The sequence below is a fragment of the Lytechinus pictus genome, chromosome 2 (assembly GCF_037042905.1).
Source record: "Lytechinus pictus isolate F3 Inbred chromosome 2, Lp3.0, whole genome shotgun sequence".
Classification (NCBI taxonomy): Eukaryota; Metazoa; Echinodermata; class Echinoidea; order Temnopleuroida; family Toxopneustidae; genus Lytechinus; species Lytechinus pictus.
Window position 1 is genome coordinate 26,798,872 of NC_087246.1, and position 18,487 is coordinate 26,817,358.

Consider the following 18,487-nt stretch of genomic DNA (forward strand, 5'->3'; position numbering starts at 1 on the left):
TATAATCTATATCGAGGCTTGTTTAATGCTCTCAATATTCAATTCCTTCTTGGAAGAAACCACAAACAAATCCTTTTTAAGTTCTTTCATATAAACATTAAAATCTGCTATTAATCCACACTACATAATACATCAGCTTTTAAACTCTTAGTCAGTAAAAGCTGAATACACAAGTTATCATCACATGTCCAAGAACTTCACTCATAATCCATTGCTTTGGATCATGACCAAGAGACTGACGATTCTAAACGGCGGTCTTACTAAAGTATTTTTAAAAACAATTTGAACACTTGTCGATCGTTGTAAGTCAGGATTGCAGCATTTCATTAATATGTTGTAGAGTACTTAGAACAAATCAATTCTGTATTCATGATCTTGTTAACAGAACTTGAATAATAAACAAACAAACAATAAAGCACACAAAAAAAATGTTCCTGCCACCAATGGCGTTAGGGGTTCAGCATTGTGTGAAAGTACAAAGGAAAATTTCATTATCAACGTTTCATTCACTGCCAGTATATAACTGTATTTCATTTTTATCATAAATATGCATAAGGCTTGTACTCTGTAAAAAATACTAGTAACCAAAAACGTACATTCCAGTAAAGTTTTCAAGGGTTAAAAATATGAGTGGATTCATGAGGGCAATTCTGACCCATTTATATTATCAAACCACCTTTCATGAAATGGAAAACAAATGATATCAAATTTAAGGTGCTTCCTGCTCTAACAAGTAACAACCAAACATATATTTTTTTCAACAATGTGCACATAGTGATACAGTTGCCAGCTGTCTCCCATATTTTCAATTGGGAGGCCATTTGGTCAATTAAAAAACAACTGATATCAACTCACAACTTCAATACAGGATTTAACTCACTCTATTTCATTTTGCTGTTAATACATACTTCAGATTCCAAATCAGAACGTATATTCTCATCTATCACTACATAAATTCATCTCAATGTCGAAGCGCATCCCCAACAAAGAGTAGCATCCAATGCTCGGTTCCGTAGAGCGCCTGTTTCATGGAGATCATGCATTTATACAACAGCTGAAATATATTCTGATCTACTTTGACTACAGGAAGCAAGTCACAAACGTGTAATATCATTTAAAGAGCAAAATGAGTCTGTCATTTACACAGACACCAGTGCATCAGCATGATGGTTATAAACTGTCATATCTCATTGCAGCATAAGTGTTTTCTATTAAATTATGCCTTGAAGGAGAAACTAATTTGTAAAATGTAAACACATTTAAAAGTAAAGTTTGGATGTCGGTTGCTTCCTACAGTCAAAGTAAGACGGTACAAGTCTTCATGAGGATGGAAGAGAAGAGAATACTGAAGATGACCTTGATTAATAAAACATCATGATTACTATCATATTCTCATCAATTACATTATTTTCAATTACCTACTGTAATAATCACAAATGGCAATATGTCTAAATGCCCAATTATATTGTGCTTGTGCATTTAAATTTCATTACAAAATACTCATTTACTTGTTTACATGTTTTTAACATGGCTTTCACATTTCTTAAATTTAATTAATAGAAAGCGAAAAAAAATCATGTGGACCTCAGAAAAAAAAGGAAAAAAAAACCTTGAAATAATAATTCAAGGGATGATATAAAAAATATTATCTTCCTTTTAGGCAAATGTCATATTTAAATTTTAAAACATTTATTACAACAGGTAGTTATTTAACTAACTTTGGGGACATGGAGCATTCCTTGAAGGAACAGAGTGTATTTCATCTGTAAAAATTTTCACTATTCATAACATCACACAAAACAATAAATGTGATCATGTATAGCTGTTGCAAACACCCCATAGCATTTCTAAGGAAAATGAAAGTGGTCGATGTGATTTCTCACTCTTCGTACTTTACTTTTGTCAATCCTGTATCAGAATATGAGTACATAATTTGCATGATTGTCCAAAAAGAAATGGCCAAATACTAGTAATGTATTTCTTCAAAACTGGGTAAAAAATCAGTTAACCAGTTATGAGTGATCCCACATAGGCATACACTGTGCAGAATTCTAAGGAATGCACAAGACCTTTATCTATCATGAAATACATTTGGCATGTCAAGTACATCAAAATTGTCCAAGTGAAAGGTATTTCAATGATCACAGCAGAGTCGACAGTGTCAAGTCGGACAGCATATGCAACAACTATACATGGACTTATCAATATGGCTAGCATTCATAAAACTTTACCATTCTGGGGGCCCCGTTTCATAAAACTTGTTAAATTAACAAATTTGCAATAACAGTTTAAAGCTACTGAAATCATTCAAATATGATTGGCTGACAGTACACTTGCTATAGAAATGTGCATTTGCTATCATAATAACAAGTACTTATGAAAGGTGACCCTGATCTATGAGTGACAGTTTGGCTTAGGCACCTTGGCTACATTCAGAGGCCCATCTTCCGGCAGGAAACCCCCAACAAATGCAGTATGTGCCTTAATTCATAGCAGCCTTCCTGCATTCGCATGTATTTTGAATGTGAGATATGTCAGGATTGGTATGAAAAGCTGTATGCCGGTTACCTGCTAGAAAGAGGCATTCCTGAATATTGTCAAGGTAGCATACTAAGGTCTTATGAATCCAAAGAACGTTGATGATTACTTGGTGACTGCATGCATTGCCTGTGCGAGGTATGCATTGTTCTTGGACGATACGCCTGCCACCGAGATTCGGCCATCCTTCGTCAGATAGATTGAAAATTCCTTCGTCATTCTTTCAACCTGAGAGCATAAATATGACCAGAATTTAAGAGAACAAAAATCAATATATGAATTGAGATGCCAATGGGACCATTTTTAGCGATCAGATACAACATATGATGGCATGAATGGCCCTTGACCTTTAAATTGACCCTTGGTCTGATCTAGAGACGTTCATGTTGAAAATTTCTAAATACCATTAAGATTTAGATATATTTTCCACCAACAAATTACAAACAAATATTGCAAAGTCAAATATTTACAGAATTTTCGATCAAACATAAAAATACAATAAACATAAATTCAGAAATTAAATGTAGCAATTCAACAAGAACAATTCTATGCTAAGAAAAAAAATGAAGTAACGGAGTAGGCTTGCCTAAAAAGCAACGCTTGTAAAAGAGGCAAGCCCCTGTGACTTAATCTCGACGTAAAGAATCTTACATTAAACTAGGTTCCAGCCCTTTGCTTGGAGATATAGACTGCCCCCTTTGTTTGAAAAATTATATACAGGTTATTCTGCATAAGTCAAATCTCTATCTATTTGACTTTGGCTTTGACTTACTTATCTCATGTCATTCTCTAGTGGAAGTATTGTCAACTTAATAGCCTCGAGTGAATGGGACATTGACGTAATAAAGGTAACAATCTGGTTATTTTGGGCAGAGCATTAACAGCACAAATAAAAAGTGGAGTATGATTGCTTTCTAGTATTTTACAGCGTGTGAATGCATTCACCAGAATATGCAGTTATGAGTTTAGGTTTTTAAAATAAGCATGCACGGTGACCTTCAGACATAGATGCAGTGTTTTGATTGACCCGATACTGACCTGATCTGGTTTGAGACCAGTAAAACAGAACATGCCAATCTGATCTGTGATGTGTTGCCAATTTTTCGTTGATCCTTCCTTCTTTAAATTGGCAACAAGTTGCTCCCTCATTGAGATGATTCGTCCAGACATCAGGCGCAGCTCACCCAACCTGAAAACCAGAAGAGCAGTTTGAATGCATCAGTATATATACATTACCATATAACCCAACACAACAGAATATGAATTAAGTTTTTCTTCTTACCCAAGTAAAACAAAGTAAAAATGCGTTCATCTAAATCCTGACCTTGTTCCTTGCACATTAATACTGTTTATCAATCAAAATTCGAAAGTAACATTTTTTGCCCAGAGTTTCGCTATTGCTGAAAGACTGACCATCAAATTGAAAAAGACTATTTTATGCAAAACATAGTTTAATTAATAACCCTGTTTATCAATAAAAAAGTTACCCCTCCACTTGATAATAATAATCCGCTTTTATATAGCACTTAATACATCGGAACGTGTCTAAGCGCTTTACAGATATATTATCATCCCGGTCATCAAATTCAATCAGTCATTCCCGCACACAATGTGTGCACATCCTCCAGTCCTTGGGGACTATTCCAGTCAGTCGCAGGTGAAGCGCACACAGTACTGAAAAGCTACAATGACTTTCGCATCCTACCGGGTACCCACTTAGCACCTGGGTCGAGAGTGGCAAAGTGTGGATTAACGCCTTGCCAAAGGACGCCAGACCGTGGTGGGATTCGAACACACGACCCTCTATTTACAAGGCGAGAGTCAGAACCACTACACCATGGCTCCTCCACTTACAAAAAAATCATTGCACATTAGACTTATCATACATGTAGTTTTAACAGCCAACTATATGAAAAGCCCTTGCATATCTATACTTACCACAAATCATATAGATCTGGTGTATTGAGAATAGTTGACGCAATCCTAGCACCGTTGAGAGGTGGATTAGAATACATTGGTCTGATCAAGATCTTGATTTGGGATTCTACTCTCTTGGCTTCCTCCGCTGATGAACAGAGTACGGTAAAGCCTCCAACACGCTCACCTATTAACATAACAAAAAATACACAATTCATTCTCTATTGGTAAAGCCTCCAACTCTCTCACCTGACAAATATAACATTTAAGCTCCTTTTGTATTATTTCTTGGGCCGAGTCATGACAGAAATTGTTCCTTTCCGAATTGCGACTGTGTCTTACCGTCTGGAAAGCAGTATTCCAATAGAAGGATGTCAGAAATTTGAGCAGAATAAAAACCAATACAAAATGCCATGGATTAATGTTGTAACCCACACCCGTTGCGGTACGGGTTAACCTGCCGGTATGCCCCCGATCGCGGGTTGCGGGCCGGGCCGAGTTCATTCTCAAACCCGCAGACCATCATACGAAAAAGAGGGAGAAGTAACGACGCATAATAAAAACATTAAAAATGAAAATTGAGTTAGGATCATGTGCTTCTTACGTGGCGGATTCTTTTAGAGACGTAGATATTTCCTTTAAAAAAATGCTGGCGTATTTTTGTCTTGTGAACAGTGAACAGGACTGAGACAGTTCGACATAATACATCGAGTTGCTCTTTCAAAGGAGCGCCAGTGCAGCGCAGTCAGAGCATGGACCTATTTCGTAATAGGTTCATGCATGGTCAGAGAAAGGAATGTTTTACGACTGGGAGAGGGGGAGAGAGAGAGGGGAGGGGATGTGTTCGGAGAATGTAAACAGAAGCCAGAATACATTGCGCAATCATGTCTGGCAAGGAGCGAGTGATAGGCCACGGGGCAGAGAAAGAAATGTTTTATGACTTGGAGTGGAGCGAGTCGAGCCTGTTTCCACGGCAACGCTCGCTGTTTGAGCTCGAGGGATTTGCGGTGCACGGCAGTGAGACAGTTGTTCACTTATTGGATTACCAAATTAGGTCATGACCTGATAGAGCGTGCCGTCAGGTCAGTGTTAGCTGCCCTTTTTTTAAGACATGCTAAGCTGGTCTAGTCTAGTGGCTTACTAACCCTCCTTTTCGTTATTTCATATATTTTCTGATGAAAACTGAAGCCCCTGCACCCTGAATGCCCAGATCTCTTAATTTTTCTGATGTACAATTGATTGAAAGTCTTTAAGATTTCTGAAGATGTAAAATTGGATTGCAATGGATTGCAAGTTTCTTGCAAATACCTCTCTCTTGACCGATCGATCGAGAGAGATAAAAAATAAATAAAAGCCTAGCTAGCTAAGCTAGCTAAGCGCTAGTAACACGGGCTGTTTACGTAAGTTCATGGGCGCCCTCGTGCACGTTTGTATTAGTTAACAAAAAATTGGAAGAAATACAAAAACAGAAGGAAATAATATGGATATACAAGAAGAAAAAATTGACTGTATCATTATCCTGGTATTTATTTCAATTTTGATTACTTTATAGACGAGGTCCCATAGAATTGAATATTGTAATTATGATTGTTGTGAGTCGCCATGTCGACCGACCTGGAATGAAAAACAACATTGCCGATCTTTGCTGGGCAGCCTGGGCTACCTAGCTAGCTACCTAGCGCGCGCTGCGGCTCCAATCAGAGGAGTTAATTGCGTAATGCTTTCAATTTCGAGATCAGAGCGGACCCATTTCGTGGTACAAAGTCACCCAAAAATACATTTTCTCTCCGGAATAAAAGGCGAATTTGCAAATTGTAAGTAAATTCACTCTAGGCTAGGTAAGTAGTTGGCATATATTTTCCTGATTTGAGCCTGTATAGTGTGGGGATTGCAGAAATAATATTTTTCATTTTTCAAAGATAAATTGACTTGCGGGTTAAAACCCGGCGGGTCAGCGGGTCCCGCTTGCAAATTATTGGATTATACGGGACGGTACGGTTCGGGTTTTCACTTGCGGGTTACAACATTACCATGGAACTTCATGCTCTCTGGGAATGAAATTCTTACTTTACATTTTTATTAATATTAAACAAAACTGATTTTCCAATGATAATCAATGAAATTAGAAGCACGGTTAGCAAGTTTCACCTTGGTTTTTTTTGTGTGTTCCAAATAGCCGATGTTTATAATGTCTCAGCCCATCATTTAATGCATGTTTCAAATGGGACCAGCCACCCCAAAACCAACAAGAAGTCACCCAAATGTTTCATTGAGCCTTGAAAGTACACATCTTAAGCTTTAAAATTATATATAACTTGTCAAAATTGATCAACAATAACCCTCACAAGGTACTCAATTGAATGCAGAGGAAATGATGCGAGCTTCAAAGACAAAGAGAAAACAAGGTTCTTCAAGTTCAGGTTAACTCAGGCATGAGATGTGCACACTGTGCAATCTCAGTGAACCTTTCAAGCAATCCACAAAAATGGTGTTGTCAAAGAAACTTTTCTCTCTTGTATTTTAAACTTTACAACTTCAAATTTTGAAAGCTATTTTTGATAAGCTAGGGGGGAATCAGTCAACTGCGACCGTACCCAAATGAACCTCCCCTCTCAGCCAAATCGCAATTTCGCGGTTGTGTGTACGGAAATGCCATTTTTTTTAAACAGAAGTTACAGCATAACACGTGACAGATGGTGAGCTTAGCTAGCGCACTACTCCCAACTCCCTGCGCTATGCATGTAGTTTTTATGCATGCCAGGCATGAGTCTTATTTACTTTTTCACACATGATTGCAACGACAGCGATGATTGCCTGATTCCATGCCGAGGTATCGTGGCCGGACTGAACGTTAGCTTGGCTTAGTACCGGCAGTACAGGGAATTTCTTGAGATTGGGGACCCCCTGCTGACATTTTCCAGACGATCAGTTACCGTCCTGCTTGCGAAAGCACTTAATTGTTGGTTTTGGAGCGGCTGGTCACAAATCAAGAAGACTTACCATAGAGGCCCATGTTCTTGGCAAATGATTGAGACAGGACTAGGGAGTGACCTTCGTCCATGAAGTACCGTACCGGCCAAGCATCTGTGTCAAGACTACCTGAAGCAAAACCTTGATAGGCCATGTCAAAGAAAGGAAAGAGTTTCCTATCCTGTCAGAGAAAAACAACCCACATAGATATCAGAGAAATCTTATCAGTTTCATGGGTCTAATATGAACTTGAAAAATAGGAGCTTTTAGAACAATACAAGTGTTGATTTGCAGAACGCACAAACCACCCAGAGACGCTAATGGCACGAGCTCAGCAAAAGTTCTCTTGTATGTAAATACAAGCTACAAATATACAATATAATCTTAATCCTTAAAATTAAACTATACACATTACCTAGCAAGTTGGTCGATGAATATGACTACGTGTTGGATAATACTTTTCTATGTAACTGATGTGCAATCATTATGGAAGTGGAGTCAAATTGTTTAATTTGTGGAGCGTTGTGGCCCAGTGGATTAGTCTTCGGACTTTGAAACAGAGGGTCGTGGGTTCGAATCCCAGCCATGGCGTAATTTCCTTCAGCAAGAAACTGATCCACAGTCTGCTGCACTCAACCCAGGTGAGGTAAATGGGTACCAGTAGGAAGTAATTCCTTAAAAAGCTGTGTGCGCTATGAACGCCTAGCTTAGCCGGGTAATATAGGAGCATCTTGAGCACCTAACAAGGTGGATATGTGCGCAATATAAATACCTATATTATTATTATTATTATTAATTTCTCAAGTCATTCATTTCAAGACTGCCACATAATCAATGGTGTTTGAAGCTCAATCCTCTACTTGGCACTTGAATAAAATAATCAACTGTTGTGTAGTTTATAGGCCCAGTGGATTTGTCTCCTGATTTTGAAACAGGCTTTTTCGCTTTGAATCCAAGCCATGGCATAATTTCCTGGTAATAATATGATAATTCTGGTAATAACGAATTCTAATATCAATAGATAACTAAAATATTTGTTTTAAGAACATACCTTAACAATCTGGGATAGCTCCTTCCATTGTTCTTGCTGAAAAATAAAATGAAAAGCCAAATTCATATTGGATATAAATACAATTCAATATACAACCCAAGCAAATGTTTTTTTTTTGTATCGAGGGATTTTACTATTATTTCATTTACATTTTACAGATTACTATCAGATATAGTTAAAATCAGAAGTTATAAACTCAACTATTTGAAGGAAACAAAATTGTGACTGTATTTCTCTTTTAAGAATATGATATAAGAATAAAATATTTGTATAAAAGTGACACACAGGCTAATAATTTGCGACCTACATCTCACTGTATATTTTCCCATTCATAAAACTTAAAGAAATTCAGAAATGTGCATAACATTAACAACAAGAAGAGTCATCTTCAGTACATTTTCTTACATGTCTGTTTCAGAAGGCATTTTGTTTAATTATTTGCCACTGGACAATTGTTCACATCATCTTTATGCAGAGATTAGAGAGTATAAACTTACCCTAGGATCAACACCGGTAGGATTATGTGCACAGGCATGGAACAGGACGATGGAGTTCTCTGGGATTTTCTGGCAAAAAAAACACACCAAAACACATTCATCATCTGTTGCAGTCCCTTTGAAAGGGATTGGTGGTTATTACACCTCCACAGGGCTCTATAAATAAAAACATTCTAACATCTTCATATTCATAACTTAGACCAGTCAATTACTTGACATCATCAAACCAAGTGTATCACTGCCTACCGCATTCTGGTTTACCCCCATCACACCCTCTAGAAAGATCTGCTGCAATCTTCAATCTTCATGGCATGACAAATGTATTTTTATTTTCTCTTCTGTCCTCAATTGATAAGTTTTCTTCATCAATTATGTTTGCTTTGATGAGAATTTTCATGGAACACAGAGATATTCTGATTAGGTCAAGCAATAAACATCATACTTACATATGAGATGAATTATCATATTCTACTAATGTAATCATCATGGTATTTAGGAATAGCATCTAAAATCTGTATTACAATGTAGGAATATATAATTTTTTACTTCAATATGACAACTAACATTCATCACTTGGTGTTACTTACTGATATATCTTCCATGGCACCAGCAGCATCAAATCCACACGTTGCCTTATCATAATACCGGTAACTTGCTACATCTAAACCAGCATGCCTGTTCATTCAAGGATAGAGAATTACTTGAAATAATGCAGTAGAAATTCTCCTATATGGCATATTGTTAGTATACATTTTCATGATTGCATTAATGACTGTAAAGCATCATTCAACATAAAAAGAAAATAATATACCAGATATATATTATTTACATAAAGTGAAATAATAACAGATCGAGACTCAAATTCCAAATGTGTTATAAGTTGCTTCATCTTTAAGCAAAAAAAAAAGAGAGATATGATGAGTCCATCCATAACTTCCACTGTAAAAAATAAATAATACATTCATGGGAAGGTCACTTCCAAAAAAAAAACACAAAAAAAAAACCCAAGTAATTTGTGACTTGGTGAGTTTGAAAACAAAAAGTAATGAAAAAATACCTTTTTTAAAACCATGGCAAATCAGAGAATAATAATTGGAAAGCACACTGCAATGTTTTTCAAATGTTATGAGCTCCAGACCAATATACTTATACTAATCATACCCAGCCTTAAAAATAAGTGTTAGGCTGTTTCGTATTTTTAATTAACCCTCAAATTAGACTTACTTGAAGATGGGTGTGTGGTTACCCCATGATGGAGATGGCAGATACACAACCTGATTACCGGGAAAAAACTTCCTCAGGAAATTTGCCCCTACTCGAAGTGATCCTGTCCCAGAGATGGTCTGCACGGTCACATTCTGAAAATAAGAAAAGACATAAGTACTGGATGTAAAGTAGAATGGGAAAGTGAGGTTTATTTTGTCTGGCATGTATAAAAAAGACAGGACTTACACAGAGTACATATTTTTTACAAAGCAGAATACTCAGTAAAATAAGTTTTATTTGTTCAGTTAGCTGATAGTTTGTTAAAGGTCAAGTTCACCCCAGAATAGAGTTGATTTATCATAAATACAGAAAAACAAACATGAATAATGCTGGAAACTTCATCAAAATCGGATGTAAAATAAGAAAGTTATGACATTTTAAAGTTTCGCTTATTTTTCACAAAACAGTTCTATGCTCAATTCAGTGATATGCAAATGAGAGAGTCGATGATGTCACTCATTATTACTTTTGTTTTTTTATTGTTTGAATTATGCAATATTCCAATTTTTTTCAAATTTGACAATTTGGACCCCCTTGCTTGAACCACAAAATGTTAAAGTAATGGAATTCCATGTGTTCAGGGAGGAATGAAACTTTGTTTCACATGACAATGACGGGAAAATCAAAATATTTCATATAATGAAATACAAAAGAAATTGTGAGTGGATGACGTCATCAGTCCCCTCATTTGCATACCGAACAGGATGCACATATAACTGTTTTGCAAAATTAAGCGAAACTTAAAAATGTTATAACTTTCTTATTTTACATCCGATTTTGATAACATTTTCAGTGTTATGCTTGTTTGATATATCTCTTTCTATTCAAATCAGCTTCTTGTTGGGGTGGACTTGTCCTTTAATATTGGAAAATATCAATGGCCCACTTTTCACAATTTTATGAGGGGTGTGATATCTTGTGCAATTAAAAAAAAACCCATTTCATTTCACAATGTTTCAGGACTTATATTAATCAAAGGCCATCTAATGAAATGAATGTGGATGCCCTGTAACTGTTTGTTTGCAATCACTGTCCTATCCTTAACCCTTAACATGGGTGAACTACAAACTGGTACATGCACAAACTGGTTTATACTCACTCTGCCTTCTGCCAACAATGGATTATCTTGGCCAAAGGCAAGTTTGGCTGCTCCTTTAGCAAAGTCCGCTAAGCCAGTGATTGGCAGGTACTCCTTGTCTAGATTCATAGCCCTCACTTTCTCTTCAGCCTAATTAACAAAAAAAAAAAAAAGGGAAGGATATGATGACCTAAAATTGCTATGGCACAAATGATTTGACATAAACTATGTTTTTATGGATGCATTTTGCAGTTGAAGGAATAATTTTGAAAGGGATCCTAACAAAGATATATACAAAATAATATATTTTTTGTTATATGTTATGGTATAAAACCACTACTGATAAAGGAAGAATTTCATGATATAATTTTTCTTGAAATTTGCAACATCAGCATTTTTACATTGCAAGACAAGAATTTGAAGGACATTGTTAGAGAGTGGAATAAATATCCCATAATTCAAAAAGATTTTCATCATGGAATCACTTAATCTTCAGCCTCCATTAAATGTACTAACATTTATAGTGATCATTTGTACATGTGCAGGGTATAGATGGTTTTGATTTTGATAATTTGACAGTAAAACACACGGAAGTCGGAATTCATCCAGTTTCAATTCAAATACACCACGTTGAAGCTCGAGTCTATTACCTCTTGAGGTCATTCCAGTCTGACCTTACCTGTTTGACTGACTGTAGAATAAATGGTTTTCCTTCATCATCACGATATGCACCAACACCAAGGTTGATTTTATTTGGATTGGTATCTCGCTTAAATGCCTCTGAGACTCCAAGGATTGGATCCGGGGGTCCCATTTCAACTCCATCCCACCAACTACATGCACGAAAAGAAAAGAAATTGACAATTCCTGAGTTCTCTGAGTATTATAATATAGTATTATATACGTGCATATCCTGTTTAAGTGAAACTTTAAAATGTCATAACTTTCTTATTTTACATCCGATTTTGATGAAATTTTCAGTGGTATGCTTGTTAGATTTTTCTCTTTTTATTCAAATAAACTTTTTGTTGGGGTGGACTTGTCCTCTAACTTTAACGCAGTTGCGGATAATAAAAGAAATATTTTTAGGCAGCACAACATAGCAAATGTGGAAAAATTTGTAACATTCGCCAGCAAGCCAGATAAATTTGGCCTTTTAAAATGATTTTTAAATATATTCTAATTGTGATAGCTTTGGAAATTTAGCCAAAGTAAACATTAAAGGAGAATGAAACTCTTGGAGCAAGTTAGCTTTTGTGAAAGCAGAAAAATCAAAGAATAAGATCAACAAAACTTTGAGTAAAATAGGACTAGCAATAAAAGAGTTATGAGCATTTGAATGTCGAGATCACTAATGCTATGGAGATCCTCTCATTGGCAATGCGACCAAGATCTGTGATGTCACACACGTACAACTCTCCCATTCGGACACTGAAAATATACCCCAAAACATCTCTTTTTGCTCATTCTAATCATATGACAAACGATTCATCAATGATATAATGTTGTGAAACCTCTGTACTTGTCATCTCATAAAGAAAACACCTAACCTTGTGATAGACTCTATAAAAGTGAGAATATAAGTGAAATAAGTACTAAGTAATGAGGGAGTTGTACGTGTGTGATATCACAGATCTTGGTCGCATTGCCGATGGGAGGATCTACATGGCACTAGTGATCTCAATATTCAAATGCTCATAACTTTCTTATTATTCATTCAATCTTCCTCAAACTTTCAACAATATGTTTCTTTGATTTTTCTCTTTGATATGGATTCAGCTAGTTTCAATTGTTTCATTCTCCTTTAAGAGGATTTTTACGCTTAATCTAGCCAGCGTAAAACTTTACTTAGGTTAGAACATAATATTGGGGGATATAACTAACCCTGGCTAACTCTTGGGTAAGGATTTTTTTTTCCTGATTGCGACCATTATTGCATAAAATTAAGCAAGCTTATAATAGACTCCATCCACCTTTTCCCCCCGATCTTTATATTTTTCAATCCTCGGAAGCCCGGTGGTGTTCTTGTCCCTTTTCGTCATATTCTGATTTTCCAATTAAGGTTTTGACTCTACCTTCATTTCCCCGTTTCTTTTTCCTCTTTCTCCCATTTTCCCGCCATTCTTGCCCGTGGCCATTGAGACATATCTTTTGATTTTATATCACTCTCTTACTAATGATGCTAATGTAGTATATCAGGATATTTTGTACTTCCTCACATGTTCTTCTTTCCTTCCTTTTCCCATTTTCCCTGATGATGTTCTTTCTCTCTTTTCATTTTTTCCCCTTTCCTCCCTCTGTCCCTCCTTTCTTTCTTTCTCCCTTTTTTTCTTTTTCCCATTTTTTTAAATTTTCCCAGTGAAATCCGCCTGCCCCCCCCCCCGCCTGTTAGTGTTACGCCACTGTACGTTAGTAAATGATCTCTAGGACTCTAGCCTAGGACTCAAGGAGCCTCCTGGCTCGGCACAGGCAAGCCTCAGCGACTACGCGACTCTCGAGTCTGTCCAAGCCATGATAGCTGGCCCACCCGTTCACCGTCCATCGGCGGGCCGGTGAGCGGCGGTTGCCCAGCTCAAGTCATGTCATCAACAACGAAGACATGACGAAGCTGTCGACATTTTTTCAACACATCTTCCATTAAATCCTATCATTCATACTAAGAGTCTTACCTCGACTTTGCAGCTGCTGTGGATCCGAAAAATCTGACGTTTTTGGATACACATGATTGCAGAAAAGAGGATTTTACCGCTGTCTTGAATGCCATTTTTGACGTCCGCAGCTCAGGATATGCACGCCGAAGTCACGTAGTTGAGTAGTCTTAAAATGGACATTGATATTGTTACCTTTCCAAATAATTGATATTTTCTCTCATAATTCATTAATAAATTGCATTGAAATTTCAGTAATAATATATTTTTACGCAGTTTTTAACAAAAAATACGTATTTTTTCTTGTCATGTGACTTTATTCCAGTATTAAACACATCGATCCACTGACTAAATAAAAGTCAGCCTTGATGCTGACTACGGAAAATGTTCACGTTCATTACGCGTGCCAGCTGACCTGGGAGGCATGCCGAGGAGTGCATGTCAGCCGGGGGGGGGGGGGGGGGGGGGGGGGGGGGTAATGGATGGGGAAAACGGGGAAATGGGGGGGGGGGGGGAGCAGGTGCGTCTACGACTATTAGCTAAAGAAAAAAGAATTAACTAAAGAGAGGAGAAAAGCCCGGGGAGAAAAGGAATGAAACAAAATAAGAGGATGAAAACAAAAGTGATTTAACTAGACTAGAGATCGGGACTAGAGCTATATAGAGGAGGGGAATAATTGGGGGAAACAAATTGAGTCATAATATATAACTAAAAATTTCGCTCGCATATCTCGCTAGTATTGCCTTGAATGAGATTATCTGTGCAAGAGGATAACAGGGGGCTTAAAAATTTCAAGTCACTTTGCACAAATTGTATTCGCCTTCGGTTTTTTATAATAGCGGCGCGCGTGATAGATACGCATCATGATTTGTTCATGATAAGTGCTGAATATAAAATAAGCCTACTGCTCGGGCTGTTATAAGACTTGATAAAAATTTTTGTTTAACATTAACAAGTTTGCCAATTCTCTTATTTTCGTCACTTTTTTCCTCCTTATTTTTTCCCCCATCCTTTCATTTTCTTTATCTCTTCCTTCACTTTCTTCTTATTTCGTCTTCCCTCTCCCTCGGGCCCTTTCGTTTCCAGGCTCTTTTTGTCTTTGTCAATTGGCTGACAGAGGCTCTCCATGCAGCTCCGTAGATTCGCTTTGTTTTCCGTTGTTTTTCCTTTTAAAAAGATAAGTCAAGGGCTATTTTGGCACCTTTATTCACGATTTTTTTAAAGAGTTACAACTGATATTTCTAACCCTCTTCATTACTAGTAATTTTTATTTGTCATTTCCCTTTTCATTTCTGTTCCCCTTCACTTTCTTCTCTCTTAAAAAAATATTTCATTCTGTTCTTTCATCTCCCCTGCGATATCCTTTATTTTTGTTATTCTTCCTCTCCCTCTCTCTCTCCTTCTGGGCTTGAACCTTAATAATAATAATAATGATAATAATAATAATAATAATAATAATAATAATAATAATAATAATAATAATACATATGATTTATATAGCGTCTTTTCCATTTTGATTAAATGCTCAAGGCGCCAGAAGAGAGCAAAACATATAAGTAAAGAGAACTAAGGGAAGTACAAGAAAGGGTAAATTACAAATGAGGAAAAATGTCAAACCTAGTACCTGCTGGTGAACAAATGCAATTTTAGGTTGCCCTTAAAGGATGTTGCAGAGTTTGAGTTCTTCAGCTCCTGTGGTCATGGTGGTAGTGAATCCCACAGGGCTGGCCCGGCATGAGCAAAGGCTCGATCGACCCAGGATTTTTTAGATAGTGGAATATGGAGCTACGGAATAGCTCCATGATCTGACAAGGCTGACATGCACTTTTACAGAGCGAGTCCAATTAAGGCACAAGTTTCCAACGGTTTTCTAAGAGTCCTATACTGCAACTAACTGCCTTGTTAATTAACCGTTTTATGAAAGAATTACAATTACATTTTACGCAAATTATTCACAGTTATGATCTGGTGAATATTCACTGATACACACATGAATCGATGGTTTATAAAACAAATTATTGACATGATTATTAATGATCTAGGACATATTCATGATATACAGTTGAAGGCGGGTTGAAGGTCATGCGAGATCATGCTCACTGATCATAACTCAACATTCTGATGAATATCAAATTTAATAAGCATTATAATTATAGGATGTACCTTTCAACATAATTAAATGTATCAAGTAGGCCTATTATCCTATACTTATCTACTTTGAAGATATATTGGTACTCGGGTACTGATCATGGTAACTCAAGTTACAATATCTTTGAAACAGTAATCTCTGATATATTTCATAATGATATATGTTTATCCGAATTTCACTTTTATATAAAGTACCTTCATTTCACCATATCTGGCAAAACATTTTCTCAGACTACATTTACACAATTGAATGTTTGGGGAAGGTTGGGGGGGGGTGCTGAGAAACAAGTACAGTGAAAACTTATCTCGGTATGTTTCTAAGGACTTTCTCAGGGGCCGCGGAAGCTGGGGGGGGGGGGGGCTTCAGCCCCCCACTTTTTTCCAAAACCATGTACAAAAACGTAAAAATTACCATATGATTGTGATTTTTTTGCATGGTCAGCCCCCCCCCCCCACTTTTGGCTCAGCCTTCCACTTTGAAAACCGTTTCGCGGCCCCTGTTTCTACATGTAAATAATTTTAAAACTAAAATCATATTGAACGTGTTCATGCGTTTGTATTGTGTGTGTATATTTTAAAGTACAGGTATTCCTTCATGGCAGTAACTGCCCGCGGCCCCTGAAATATTAAAAACTTAAATTTTTTACTGAAATTTTTCACAAAATTCACCAAAAGTATATGCATGAAATGTTTCAATTCAATGCAAAAGCTCCCTATGACAATTTGGGTCGCTTCATTCCCTCGCTTTCGAGTTTATTCGAAAAAGTTTTGTGTAACCATGTTCTGAAGGATTATGTTTTACTTACATGTGCCGGTCTCGGACTTGGACTCAGACTCGGACTGACTGGGCTCGCCGCTACACATCACTGTTAATTAAGGTGCATTTTTGTCAAGAGAAGTTTGAAAAAAAGGATTTCACTACAGAATGAAGGTAATTTTTGTAACATTTCTGCGATTTAGAATACCTACCAGATTTCCAGGGGTGCTGCCTACCTATGGTAAATAATACACGTACAATCACCCCTGGGGAAAATCTTGGGGCGCTTCGACACGTACCCCCGGCCAGCACCCCCACTTTCCATGGCCATGGGTCGAAATATCAAACATTTTCAGTTCATGCTTCTTGCTCACATCATATAATTGCTGAGATATATATCTTTCTCATGAGCCCCTGTAAACAACAGTCCTATAAAAAGGTTTCTTTTTAGGTGAGTATATATATATATAGATATATAGCTTTGTATAGGCATAGGTCTATATTAAAATGCTTCGTGCTCGTACTTGTATACTGATTACTTTAACAGTTAGATCTTGATTTAAAAAAAAAAAAGCTTGCGCTTGGTGCTCGCAGCAGTGGTGTACGTAACAGGCGGGGGGGGGGGGCAGAGGGGCAGGCTGCCCCCTGGCGGATTTCACCGGGAAAATAAAAAAAAAGTGTGGGAAAAAGAGAAAAGGGAGGGAGAAATAAAGGGAAAGGGGAAGGAAAGGGGAAAAGAGGAAAGGAGGAAAAGGAAAAGGGGAAAAGCGAAAAGAATGGCAAACGGAAGGGATCAAGCAGGTAAAGGAACGAAAGAAGAACATGTGAGAAAGAACAAGTCATTCCAAAAAGATAGGCCTACTGATATATTAGCATGATTTAAGAAAGGGAAATAAATTAAAAGATGACAAAATAGCAAACAAAAGCGGGATCGAAATCAAGGTATAATGGAATATATGTAAATTTCTACCCCCACGTACACTAAAAGGCACTGTCATCTTAAAAAAAAAGGTAAAATGGGTCAATTTGCGTGTCGGATAAAATTCATAAAATTTTGCGAGAAAGCGAGGTGACCAGTGGCGTACCTAGGATTTCCCAAAGGGGGGGGGGCAAATTCTTCCGCCAAAAAAATTGACAAGCAAAAAAAAAAAAAAAAATGGTCATCAACCTCAAGCAAAGGACATTTCGCACCAGAAAAAAAATTGACAAGCAAAAAAAAAAAAAAAAATGCTCATGCAAGGCGCTTAGAAGAGAGCAAAACATATAAGTAAAGAGAACTAAGGGAAGTACAAGAAAGGCCCGTAAATTACAAATGAGGAAAAATGTCTGTCTTCAAACCTAGTACCTGCTGGTGAACAAATGCAGACTGGTACGCTAATGGAAGTGACGCTTCAAGCGAGCGAGCAAAAATTTCGACATTGCATGTTTTAATTACAAAAATAAAATTTTGAGATTTTGTGATAGATTTTGACATTATTTTTAGAAAATAAATATCATATTCCACCCATCTCTCTTTATTTTCTTTTCTCCTTTTTTTTTTTCATGGTCGTGAATTTTTTCTATTGGGGGGGGGGTGCAAGAGGCCCCCCACGGCCATAGACCAAGTGACGTGACGTC

The 18,487-nt window shown here is 37.0% G+C and overlaps 1 protein-coding gene across 1 annotated transcript; it reads right to left on the reverse strand.

The window, feature by feature from the left end:
• On the reverse strand, window positions 1-14,357 carry LOC129254484 (aspartate aminotransferase, mitochondrial-like). The gene is made up of 11 exons (XM_064114475.1): window positions 13,987-14,357; window positions 11,997-12,150; window positions 11,339-11,467; window positions 10,198-10,331; window positions 9,561-9,648; window positions 8,974-9,042; window positions 8,477-8,512; window positions 7,456-7,606; window positions 4,477-4,642; window positions 3,577-3,727; window positions 1-2,766 (listed from the first exon to the last, which is right to left on the reverse strand). Exons 1-11 carry the CDS (start codon window positions 14,079-14,081, stop codon window positions 2,644-2,646), a joined length of 1,296 nt encoding a protein of 431 aa, XP_063970545.1. The 5' UTR covers window positions 14,082-14,357; the 3' UTR covers window positions 1-2,643.
• Window positions 14,358-18,487: the final 4,130 nt, after the last annotated feature.

What these genes read in the sequence shown, in the direction of transcription:
- LOC129254484 (XM_064114475.1), bottom strand. Translation starts at nt 14,081, where the DNA reads ATGGCATTCAAGACAGCGGTAAAATCCTCTTTTCTGCAATCATGTGTA. An exon ending in AGCTATCCCAGATTGTTAAG is followed by an intron (nt 7,607 to 8,476) that starts GTATGTTCTTAA and finishes TTTCTCTGACAG; the next exon opens with GATAGGAAACTCTTTCCTTT. An exon ending in CTGGTCTCAAACCAGATCAG is followed by an intron (nt 2,767 to 3,576) that starts GTCAGTATCGGG and finishes TTATGCTCTCAG; the next exon opens with GTTGAAAGAATGACGAAGGA.